The following is a 12,693-nucleotide window of genomic DNA, read 5'->3' as shown; positions in this document are numbered from 1 at the left end:
ACAAAATTGTTTATTTTCTCTGTTATAGGTTGAGCTATTTAAATTAGAGGCAAACACTGCATTTTGAAACAATCTACAGTATAAATAACAAAAAATTACGACACAGTTCTTTCTTAATCGTATAAAGCGCAGACAATTCAGCCATAATCTAAGTAGGCTACTCTCTAAATATTCAAAGTGCAAATAGAGACCGAATATTTCAATCATAATACAGAGCTATAGACATACACAACCTATTATAGCCTACATACTAATAACAGCCTAGATATGTCATGTAGCCTAATTTGCGTGCATTGGGGAGTCACTCTCTAAACAAGGGGGATTAAAATTGCTTTTGAATGCGCGTGCGTGTTTTGCTTTCGGTTTCAGTTTTAACAATCGCGCCAAACTCAGGCTGAGCTGAGTCACTTTTCAGATAGTCAAACCACTTATATAACGGAATTCGTGCTACCTTTTTTGTTGACAATTTCAACATCTTTGGATAATAACTCGAGGTTAGATTAGCTTTCGTCGCTGTTTCGTCCTGGTGTTAAGTTTGCTTTGCAAAGTGCGGTAGGAAATGAACTTTGTACTTTGACGTGCACACGCACGCTGCACGCTGATTGGCTGTTGTCACATATTTTTTTGCTGTGTGATTGGCTCTTAGATTAATCCATATCGAGCAAAAAAAGTCTAGAGCTTATCATCGTTATTAACATAAATTTTATTGCGATTCGATATGATATCGTTTATCGGCCCAGCCCTAATCTATCGTCTGTTCATTTGTTCAGTTATTCAACCTCAACCATTCATTTGTTTGTTTTTGTTTTTTGTAAATTGAATTATCTATCTATCTATCTATCTATCTATCTATCTATCTATCTATCTATCTATCTATCTATCTATCTATCTATCTGTCTATCTGTCTATCTGTCTGTCTGTCTGTCTGTCTGTCTGTCGTTTTATCTCTATCGGTTTATATCTCACTCTTTCATTCTATCACAGTCTATCTATCGATCTATCTATCGTTTCTATCGGTTTATCTCTCACTCTCATTCTTTCTATCCATCTATCTATCCATCTATCCATCTGTCCATCTATCTATCTTCCTATCGTTCATTCATTTGTTCAGTTATTTGTTCTATATATTATTTGTTTCGCTTGTTCTATCTATCTTCCTTTCGTTCTATCATTCTATTGTTCTGTCTATCATTCAACAAAAAATCCCTGTTAAAATAATAGGTCATACATATACAAATACATGTACAATATTATAAAAATGTTATTGAAAAAAAAACTTACATCAGTGATGATCTGCCTGTTAGGTTATAAAGAAATACTTTCAGCTTCTGCAGTAGCATCATTGCCACGTTTTCCATCTTTAGATTGTTGTTGTCATTCAATGCCCATGCGGTCGTCTCATGAGAGCTCCGCCGAAATGAAAACGCTATAACTTTCTTCTGCGTCTCTGAAACAAACCTCACCTTAATGAAGGTCTTAAGCAAGCGTTGTCGGCTTTTAATCACCCCACTATCATCTTGCTAATGCAGAGTCACGGCTGATGGGATCTGTGTGGCCATCTGCCCTGCGAGTGTGCCAGCTTCACTGGCCTGTCATCATCCGTCTTTTATTTAAGCATAGAGGACGCATAAAAATTACATAATTACACCTACATCAATGTCGATTAGTTCAAACAGAAATGTAAAAATGCTGTACAGAATTAAAACTGATGTTTGACACTGTTCTGAATTTTATCTTTACAGACAAATTTTCCTCCTTCGCCATTTGGGCAGTGCCATAGTGGGCCAAACTTGTCTCTAATGGCTTTATAAGTAAGTTGGTAAGCAATTAGCCACCGGATGTTTCCAACTATATTCATATGACCTTCTTCATCGAGGCAGATATGATGGCATGTGCCACTCTGACTGGCACAGTGGGCCTTCTCCCAGAATTCACAGCTTAGGAGCCATGCCAAGACTGCACCCTATTTTTACGGATCTTTCTGCTGGCAATCACACTGAGTCTTGGCTTATCTTACTGACAAAGCTGAAGGTGTGGCGTTTCTTGATTGGCAAGCACCAATAGCGCTGAGCATGAAGTTGACTTCTGTTGGGCTGGAGTCAATTCTCTTTTGGGATAGACTGTCACCTTCCATTAACATTGAGTTTCCAAAGGAGGTTTTAAGCTTCCAGCATAATATTATCGATTTGACTGCACTGACACTATTGGATGAGAACAGAACTGGAACTGGATTGAGCTGGATAATTAATGGAATTGTAAATTTTAGAATGTAACTTTATATTTCAGTTGTTCAACTGAATTTAATCAACATTAAACTTCTGTAGAGCTGTTTTTAGCTAAATTGAATTTGTTTTTCTAATTGATGAATTTTGCAACATTGACCATTTTTGAGCTGAATTAAACAGATTTGAACTGAATTGAGGTGAATAATGACACTGTTGTCTTTTTTAGAGCTGTTTATAGCTGATTTGAACTTAAACTTTAACTTTGCATCATTGACACAATTAATTAACTGAATTGAAGCAACAAATTTAAGTCGAGTTGAACCTAGATGACACTGACTTTTCAACATCGACACCCATTCAACTGAATCAAGTCAACATTGAACTAACTTGAGCTGAAAATGACACTTGCCTTCCAGAGCTGCGTATAGATTAATTGAGTTTGTTTCAGAATTTATAGATTTTGCAACATTGACACTGTTATTGAATTGAAACAGCACATGTAAATGTAATTTGAATAATAACACTTTGCAACATTGACACTTGTTCAACTGAATTGAAGTAAAATTGAGCAGAATTGAGCTGAATTACAACACTGTCATCTTCTGTAGAGCTATTTTTGGATGAATTAGATGTTTGAACTGAATTGAAACAATAAATTTGATAATAACACTACCTTTGCAACATTGACACTAATTTAACTAAATTGAATCAACACTGAAGTGACCTAAATGGTATAATGACACTGTTGTCTTCTGTAGGGCTGTTTATAGCTGAATTGAATTTGTTTCATAATTGATGAAGTTTGCAGTGTTGACGCAGTTATTGAAATTAATTGAAAAAACAAAACAATTTTGAATCTAATTGAACTGGAATATCAACATTGACACTCTTTAAACTGAATTGAATCAACATTAAACTGACCAGAGTTGAATAGTGACACTTGCTTTCTATAGAGCTGCTTATAGCTAAATAATCATATCATAATTGATTTATTTTGCAACATTGACACAATTATTGAACTAAATTGAAACAACACATTTAAGTGAAATTTGAATAATGACACTAAATTTGCAACATTGACACTCATTCAACTGAATTGAAGTAAAATTGAGCAGAATTGAGCAAATTATCACACTATCGTCTTCTGTAGAGCTACTGTTAAATTTGTTTCGTAATTGATGAAATGACACATTGACACAGGTATTGAACTGAATTGAAACAATACATTTTAACTGAATTAAGTTGAATAATGACACTATTGTCTTCCGTATAGCTTTTTATAGTTGATTTGAACTTGTTATATAATTGATTAACTTTGCAACATTGACACTGTTGATGAAGTGAATTGAGACAACACATTTAAATTTGAATTGAATTTGAATAATAACACTAAGTTTGCAACATCAACACTCATTCAACTGAATTAAATTAAATTTGAACTAAATTGAGTTGAATAATGACACTATCGTCTTCTGTTGAGCTATTTATGGCTGAGTTAAACTAGTTTCATAGTTGATGAATTTTGCGACATTGACAATTATTGAACTGAGTTGAAACAACACATTTGAATTGAGCTGAATAATGACATGACTGTCTTCTGTAGAGTTGTTTATAGCTGGTTTGAACTTGTTTCGTAATCGATTAACTTTGCAGTGTTGACACAATTACTGAACTGAATTGAAACAACAAATTTGAGTTGAATCGAACTGGATAATGACACTATCTTTGCAACCTCGACACTCATTCAGCTGAATCGAATCAACGCTGAAGTCACTTGAAATGGAATAATGACACTGTTGCCTTCTGTGGAGCTGTTTATAGGTGAATTGAATTTGTTTCATAGTTGAACTTTGCAACATTGAAACAATGATTGAACTATAGACGTTTTTCCTGAACACGGAAGTAAGTCCGACTCTTAACTGAAAGAATGCTTTGCATTTCCAGTCTGCATTGTTTCTAGTCAAATTAGGGTATATTCCGAGCTAATAAACTAATGTTAAACCTATTAAAATGTTTTTAAAAAGCACATGGCTCCATAGCGCCATCACTTGGCAATGTCGCAATGACCGTCATTTGTCAGTGCCTCACTTTAATGAGTGTGTAGATGACACAAAGCTGCGGACGTTAGCTACATTAAAAACAGATGGACGCTATTTGAATGGGTTCCTATGCAAACCGGAACAGAAAAGCATTCAATCTGACGTTAGATTTCGTAATGGCGGCGCTCATCGTTTACTCAGGAAAAAGGTCTATATAGCTGATTTGAACTTGTTTCAGAATTGATGAACTTTGCAGTGTTGATGCAGTTATTGAAATTAATTGACAAATTAAATTGAACTGGATGATGACCCTATCTTGGGGGCAGCCGTGGCCTAATGGTTAGAGATTCGGACTTGTAACCCAAAGGTTGCAGGTTCGAGTCTCAGGTCCGGCAGGGATTGTAGGTGGGGGGAGTGAATGTACAGCACTCTCTCCACCCTCAATACCACGACTGAGGTGAGTCCCTTGAGCAAGGCACCGATCCCCCAACTGCTCCCCGGGCGCCGCAGCAATGGCTGCCCACTGCTCCGGGTGTGTGTTCACGGTGTGTGTGTGTGTTCACTACTGTGTGTGTGCACTTGGATGGGTTAAATGCAGAGCACAAATTCCTTGTATGGGTCACCATACTTGGCCTCACTCACCCCCTTTCCTTTCCTTTTCCTTTTCCTTTCCTTTTTCAACATTGACAGTTGAATCAACATTGAACTGACTTGAGCTGAATAATGACACTTTTTCCTTATGGAGAGTTTATAGAAGAATTTAATTTGTTTCAGAATTGATGAACTTTGCTACATTGACACAATTATTGAACCTATTCGAAACAAAAAAATTCATAATGACTTTATTTTATAACTTTGCAACATCAACACTCATTCAGCTGAATTGAATCAACATTAACTGACAAGAGCAGAAAAACAACACTATGGCCTTCTGTAAATGTGCTTATAGCTCAATTTGTTTCATAATTGATTAACCTTACTCAGTTATTGATCTAAATTGAAACAACAAATATGACCTGAATTTTGTCAGTTCAGTTCAGTGTTGTCTTCTTCAGAGCTGCTTATAGCTGAATTGAACACGTTTTATAATTGATGAATATTGCAACATTGACACTATTACTAAACTATCATCTTTTGCAGAGCGGTTTTTATAGCTGAAATTGAATTGGTTTCATTATTAATAATTTCTACAGCATTAACACTGTTATTTTCATCTGTATAAATGTGAAGCTGCTTTAAAAACAATCTGCATTGCATAAAGAGATTTATAAATAAGTGACTAAGTCCAGTCCTTTTGTAAGTCTCCAAACCCTAACTCCTGACCTTTTTCTCCCTGCAGAAAAAGAGTCGTGAAGAGAGCGAAGGCGAGGGCAGTGGGGTGGAGATCTTGGAGAACCGACCCTACACGGACGGCCCAGGCGGCTCTGGTCAGTACACCCATAAGGTTTACCACATCGGCCAACACATCCCAAGCTGGTTTCGCTCCATCTTGCCAAAAGCTGCTCTTCGTGTGGAAGAGGAATCCTGGAACGCCTACCCATACACCCGCACACGGTGAGTGCACTATCTAATAATAAAACCCTCTGGCTCTCTTTCAAGAGTACTCCGGTAAATACCCACAACATTCAAGTCAGGCCTTGCTGTTTTGATCTCAAAGTCATCATGGAATCAAAATAGACCCCTGTGTACATTCTTAAAGCATCTTTTGATCCTTACAGTGAAAGTTGAATCAATGCATGTTGAGTTTAGCTCTGTAGTTATAGACAATGCCAGTATGAAGAAGGTCTAAACTCTTTGCAGAGCGGTTGCGTTAATGCATGACACTGATATGATGAAATTACATCAGAGTTAATCTCTCCTCGCCTGTCCTGCAGCTACACGTGTCCTTTCGTCGAAAAGTTTTCCATCGATATCGAGACGTACTACAAACCAGATACGGGTTCCCAGAATGACGTCTTCAACATGTCCTCGGCCGAAAGGAGGCAGCGGGATATAGGTACTGTTGCACCTTCTTTATTTTTACTCTGCTTAATAGATTGTTTTATTAAATGCAAAACCACAACTGAGCATCTAGAACACTTGCTTTTCCAAGCGGTCCCACCGTTAGCATGCTTTTTAACACGTGAGCCCTGCTTGCTTGTGTTATCAAGCGATCCAGCAGGAAGAGCTCTCGAGTCATGCCTCAGTGTTTAAGATGCAGACAGCGTGCTGCCTCATTGACATAGTACCATGCTGCTGTTGGGTAACGTGCCGCTGCACGAGCGCCCCTTTGCACTCTGGGACAGGTACTGGAGGCTTTCTGAGCCGAACGCAGACAGACGCAGGCACTGCAGGGGGAAGCGCCCTGTGAATGCTGTTACATAACTCCATTCCTGACTGAAAACATGTATCTACATTAGTGTGCTGTGGAGACACCTAAAGGCCGTCTGACGGTGTGACAGTCTGCAAACAGGAAACAACCCGAGATCAGAAACCAATCTGTACCTCGCAACTGTAAATAACTGAATCTTGAAGATTACAGCTCTGAATTAAATGGATAGTTCACCCAAAAATAATGAAAATTTGCTGAAAATGTACTCACCCTCAGGTCATCCAAGGTGTGAATGAGTTTGTTTTTTCAACAGGTTTGAAGAAATTGAGCATTACATCACTTGCTCACCAGTGGATCCTCTGTAGTAAATGGGTGCCGTCTGAATGAGAGCCAAACAGCTGATAAAACCATCACAGTAATCCACAATTAATCATCCCACCAAGGTTTTTTAACTTCTGTTTATAATATGTGACCCTGGACCACAAAACCATTATTAAGTAGCATGGGTATATTTGTAAAAATAGCCAAAAATACATTGTATGAGTCAAAATGATTGATTTTTTCTTTTATGCCAAAAAGGAGAAAAGAATTAGGATTAGGATATTAAGTAAATATCATGTTCCATGAAAATATTTTGTACATTTTCTACCATAAATATATCAAAACTTAATTTTTGATTGGTAATATGCATTGCAAAGAACTTCATTTAGACAACTTTAAAGGAGATTTTCTCAATATTTTGATTTTTTTGCACCCTCAGAATTGAGATTTTCAAATAGTTGTATTTCGGCCAAATATTGTCCTATCCTAACAAACCATACATCAGTGGAAAGCTTATTTATTCATGATGTATAAATCTTAATTTAAAAAAATTGACCCTTATGATTGTTTTTGTAGTCCAGGGTCACATATTGGTTTCTTCAGTAAAAAATTCGACTCGTCTGAATTAGGAGAGAGGTTGTTTACAAGCAAAAACAGTTCAAAACCACACATCGACCCCTAAATGTTGAGCGATCTCACATAAAGACTCATCAGTGAAGCAAGGTTATTATAGTTAACTAAAACTGTAAAAACATTTTTATTACTTGAAATAAAACCACTAACTAAAATAAAATATAAAGCATATTTTTAAGCAAAAACAGTTCAAAACAGATCTAAACAGATTTTGATGTGAAAAAACTCTGACTTTTTCACTGTACTGGTAATTTGGCCAAAAGCGATGGTTTAAAGTTAAAAGGCTTTTGTGATGGATTTGTTTCTTACAAACATGCAGCTTTCTTCACTTCACTTTCGCAAGACGTTAATTGATGGACTGGAGTGGTGTGGATTACTGTGATGTTTTTATCAGCTGTTTGGACTCTGATTCTGACAGCACCCATTCACTACAGAGGGATCCATTGGTGAGCAAGTGACGTAATGCTAAATTTCTCATCTACATCTTGAATAGCCTGAAAGTGAGTTTTCAGCAGATTTTTTGTTTTATTTTAGTTCCTTTAAAGGAGTAGTTCACTTTCAGAACAAAAATTTACTCACCCCCTTGTCATCCATGATGTTCATGTCTTTCTTTCTTCAGTCGTAAGGAAATTGTTTTTTGAGGAAAACATTTCAGAATTTCTCCCATATAATTAACTTGTATGGTGCCACCGAGTTTGAACTTCGAAAATGCAGCCTCAAATGGCTCTAAACAATCACAGCCGAGGAAAGAAGGGTCTTATCTAGCAAAACGATCGGTTATTTTCAAAAAAAAAAAAAAAAAAAAAAAAAAAAAATTTATATACTTTTTAACCTCAAATACTCATCTTGTCTAGCTCTGTGTGTACTCTGTGTAGAGATTAAAAAGTATATAAATTGTAAATGTTTTTAGAAAATAACTGATCGTTTCGCTAGATAAGACCCTTCTTAGGAGGTTCCAACTTGGGGGCACCATAGAAGTCCATTATATGGAGAGAAATCCTGAAATGTTTTCCTCAAAAAACATCATTTCTTTACGACTGAAGAAAGAAAGACATGAACATCTTGGATGACAAGGGGATGAGTACATTAGTTCACTTCAGAACAAAAATGGACAGATGCTTCTTTAAGAGTTGCCTTTTACATGTTAGCAAAAGAAGAGTAAAAAGAAATGTCAGTTTTGTTAAACAAAACTTTTTTAATAGAACAACTAGATTAGTTATGGCAAAGCTGCTTGGATAAAAGAAAACTTTTATGACACATAAGACAAACAAGATAAACCAGGTTTTACAGCCTCATACCCATGTTATTACCTTTCAGGAGGTTCTATAAAATCTCTGTGATGAACTGATTTGGTTTGCAATAAAAGACTAAATATAAACCTGTTCACCATTCGTGCCTTGTTCACCCGAAAACACGCGATGGCTAACAGAACCAATGGTCTTTCGCAGATCCTATCGATATTGTGAACGAATTCATCGCCCCTCATGAGTACCTGGCTGAGGAAGACCCGAAACTCTACAAGTCATATAAAACCCAGCGGGGCCCCCTGTCTGACGACTGGATCTCAGAAATCAATAACAACCCGGGCAAATTGCCTGTCATGTGTGCTTACAAGTTGTGTAAAGTGGAGTTTCGATACTGGGGCATGCAGTCCAAGATTGAGCGCTTCATTCACGACGTGGGTAAGTGTTTCATGTTATATAACAATGCATATTTATTATTAACTTAGTAGCAGTGCTATTATCAGTGGTGTCCTCTACCATATGTCCCCCTGAGAGGACATTTGTCTCTCCAATAATTCTATATGAGTCAGCTGATCCATCTGCTGCATATGCGCGTGAAATGATGCTTGGTAACGTCCTGTTATCGTTGTGCGTGGGTGGGCAGCAGGTGTCAAGCATTCTGTCAGGAAAAAAGCCCTTAATCATTAACCTGCACTTAATGAAAACGAGATTGATGCAGTGCGGCTCCAGTGAAAATCAGCGCTCGGGAGAACCGCCTCCTCCTGACTACATCAGGGCAAAATTAATTTCCTTTCCATGTGCCGTTCGCGCGGCCGCTTAATCTTTTTCATTACTTTGATATCGGCTTGTTTATTGGCTCCTTTCTCTGATAATTTGCGAGCGGGCTGTTGCCGTCCCCCATTTGCGAAACTCTTTCCCTTCTTTGGCTGATTTCTTTTTATTTTTATCAATTTTTCCTCTTGCTGCTTCCTGGCCGCTGTGAAAACAATTTTGTTTGCACGTCTCTTCATTACCACGTTCAATTATCTGAAAGACTGGTTAACTGTGTCTTTGACACATCCTAATCAGTCGAGGAAATCGCGCAAGGAAATAAGCTAAACCACACATCGACCCCTAAATGTTGAGCGATCTCACATGCAGACTCATCAGTGAAGCAAGGTTATTGTAGTTAACTAAAAACATTTTTATTACTTGAAATAAAAACAGTAACTAAAATAAAATATAAAGAATATTTTTTCTTGTTTTCGTTTATTTGAAGTACTAAAATAACTATTGAGAAATTTATTTAAATAAAATGGTAACACTTTATATTAAGGTGTGATTTGTTAACATTAGTTAATATATTAACTAACATGAACGAACAATTAACAATACAGTTATTACACTGTTTATTAATCTTTGTTAATGTTAGTTAATAAAAATACAGTTAGTTCACAGTGCTTTATCTAATGTTAACACCTTGTGAGCATTAGTAAATGCTGAAATTAACATTATATAAGATTTAATAAATGCTATAGAAGTAATGTTCGGTCTTTATTCATGTTAACTGATGTAGTTAGCAAATGTTAACTAATGAACCTTATTGTAAAGTATTACCAAATTAGTTTATTTTAGCTAGGCATTAACCATTTCTAATTTTCGTTTAATTAAAATACCAAAATAACTATTGAGAAATTTATTGGGGGGAAAAAAAAACGAATGAAAAGTGACATTGAACAAACATACACAAAAGTACTAGAAATGAAGCAATGAAATGGGGGAAAAAGGTTGATATATAATATACAATATATAATATATAAACTTAAACATTTTCTTTGCTTGATAGCAGTTTTGAGAAATATTTCTTTTTGAGAAAATATTTTGAGAAATATTTCTTTTACATATTAATCATATAAATGTTACTAATTATGTTACTTTGTTACTTCTTAAGGAAAGTATTGTGTTACATTTGATCACATTTTAGTTATTATATTTAGTCAACCTTCTCCTGGTTTTGTTTAGTCAAGTTTAAGTCGACTAAATGTCCAAGCATTTTGTTTGTTTTGCACTTTCACCAGTAAGATGTGGACTCGTTCACATGGTTTATTTTACCTCATCTAGTGTACTTATTTATTATATACACTAATATCAAAAACTTATGCACTCTCTCTGTCTACATTCCTAAAACTGGTAAAACAAACAAAAAAGTATAACAGTGAAATTCCAAGTGTTTCTCTATTAAAACAACAGCGGTTGAGTTAAGTGCATTTATTCAGCAACCACAATCGCAAACAAAGTAGTCGAGATTACAGACAAGCTGAACCAGTTAAACCTTAGCTTAATTGTTTGTCGTGTTTTCAGATCATCTTCAGTGCTTTCGCAATTGCCAGTGGTTGCCAGATTTTAAAAATTATGCAAGCAGCCAGGAAGAAAATGTATTCTTTTAACAGAAGCTCTGATATGGGAATGGAACTCTTGATATTTGGCAACCGCACACATGAAAGCTCCTTGATTGCATTTTGCCCGTTGTCGAATAATCAGCAAAATACTGGAAGTGCCACATTCCACATATTAAACCTGTTTAAAAATCATAGTAAAGCATAATGCTATTAAGAATTCACAAATGCTACAATTTAATAAAATAAATGTATGTGATTCAGGTTTAATATATGTGCTTTAATTAGTTACATGCATTCAGGTTACGTACGTCTCAGAGCGTCTCTGTTCACAAACCAGCAGAAATTGAATGAACATGAAAAGAGAGTTATTGGCGAGAATTAACTAAGAATAAACAGAAGTTTGAATAAAAAAAGCAACAAGGATAAAAACATTTATTTATAATTCAGGAGCAATACAGATTTGTACAATGCTGATCTGGATAATAAACAAATCAAAATAGCACAATTTTATAAAGCTGCATCACACAGGACTCAAACCCACAACACAACAGGCTTCAGGCATCGGAGCCAGTGGCCGTACTGTTGTCTAACCAATTCACATGCTAAGCTAACTAGCATAAATTAAAAACCAGAAGCACGGTCAACTTTGGAGAGTGAATATAAAAAATCTTGGTCCAAAGATCATCTGATCATATTTTGGACAAAATTGAATGAAATTTGTTTTTCATTTACTTCAATATGGCCGACAGGCACATTCATGGAAAATGACAAAGGATATCATCAGAATCAGGATAACCCAGGAAAAAAAATGATGTTAAATCAAAAGTGATATCTCTGGAACAGTAGGTGGCGCTGTCTTCAAACTTCTGAGGTACCTCCAGGACATTGTGTTGATGATCCCTACTAATTTTTGTGCAGATATGTCAAATTTTCTGACTTCTCATTTTCTGACTAACTGTTCAAAAATAAGCAAAAATGTGCATTTTTGGTAACTCATGACCCATAAGTGACGCTGTTCCCAACTTTGTCAAGGACCCTCAGAGCATGATGTTGATAAAGCAAGTTTCATTTCAATTAATCAAGTTTGGCCAAGATGTAGCCTCTGAACCAATTTTGGGTTTAACTCGTTAAATTTGCGACATTATAACTTTAGAACAAAGATAAAAAAAAAAAATGTTCTGTCTTTTCTGTGCAGCTTAGGCCAAAGATCATCTGAGCCAATTTTTGGAAGAATTGGATCAATTTTCAAGGAGGAGTAGCAAAAAAACTGAATACTGTACTTCTCAAAATGGCTGGTACTGTAATGGGCGCAGTGTTGTTTTCGTCAACGATGACGATGACGAAATCATTTCGTTGACGCCACTTTTTTTCATGACGATAACGAGACGATGACGAGATAAAAATGGCTCGTTGATGACTAAAACTTGACGAGACGTGTGTGAGTTTTCGTTGACGAGACGAGAATAGACAAATGTGACCCTGGACCACAAAACCAGTCATAAGGTTAATATAGACCTTAGATATATATATATAGAGATATAT

The 12,693-nt window shown here is 36.1% G+C and overlaps 1 protein-coding gene across 1 annotated transcript in view; it reads left to right on the top strand.

Annotated features, from left to right (window-relative positions):
• Nucleotides 1-12,693, top strand: part of pitpnm2 (phosphatidylinositol transfer protein, membrane-associated 2) — a 112,565-nt gene that overhangs the window by 60,049 nt on the left and 39,823 nt on the right. The window contains 3 exon segments of the mRNA XM_073829172.1: nucleotides 5,604-5,818; nucleotides 6,139-6,260; nucleotides 8,978-9,211. Of these exon segments, the coding sequence (XP_073685273.1) occupies nucleotides 5,604-5,818; nucleotides 6,139-6,260; nucleotides 8,978-9,211 (571 nt within the window).

This window comes from Garra rufa, chromosome 23 (assembly GCF_049309525.1).
Source record: "Garra rufa chromosome 23, GarRuf1.0, whole genome shotgun sequence".
NCBI lineage: Eukaryota > Metazoa > Chordata > Actinopteri > Cypriniformes > Cyprinidae > Garra > Garra rufa.
This window is presented reverse-complemented; position numbering and strand designations above follow the sequence as displayed.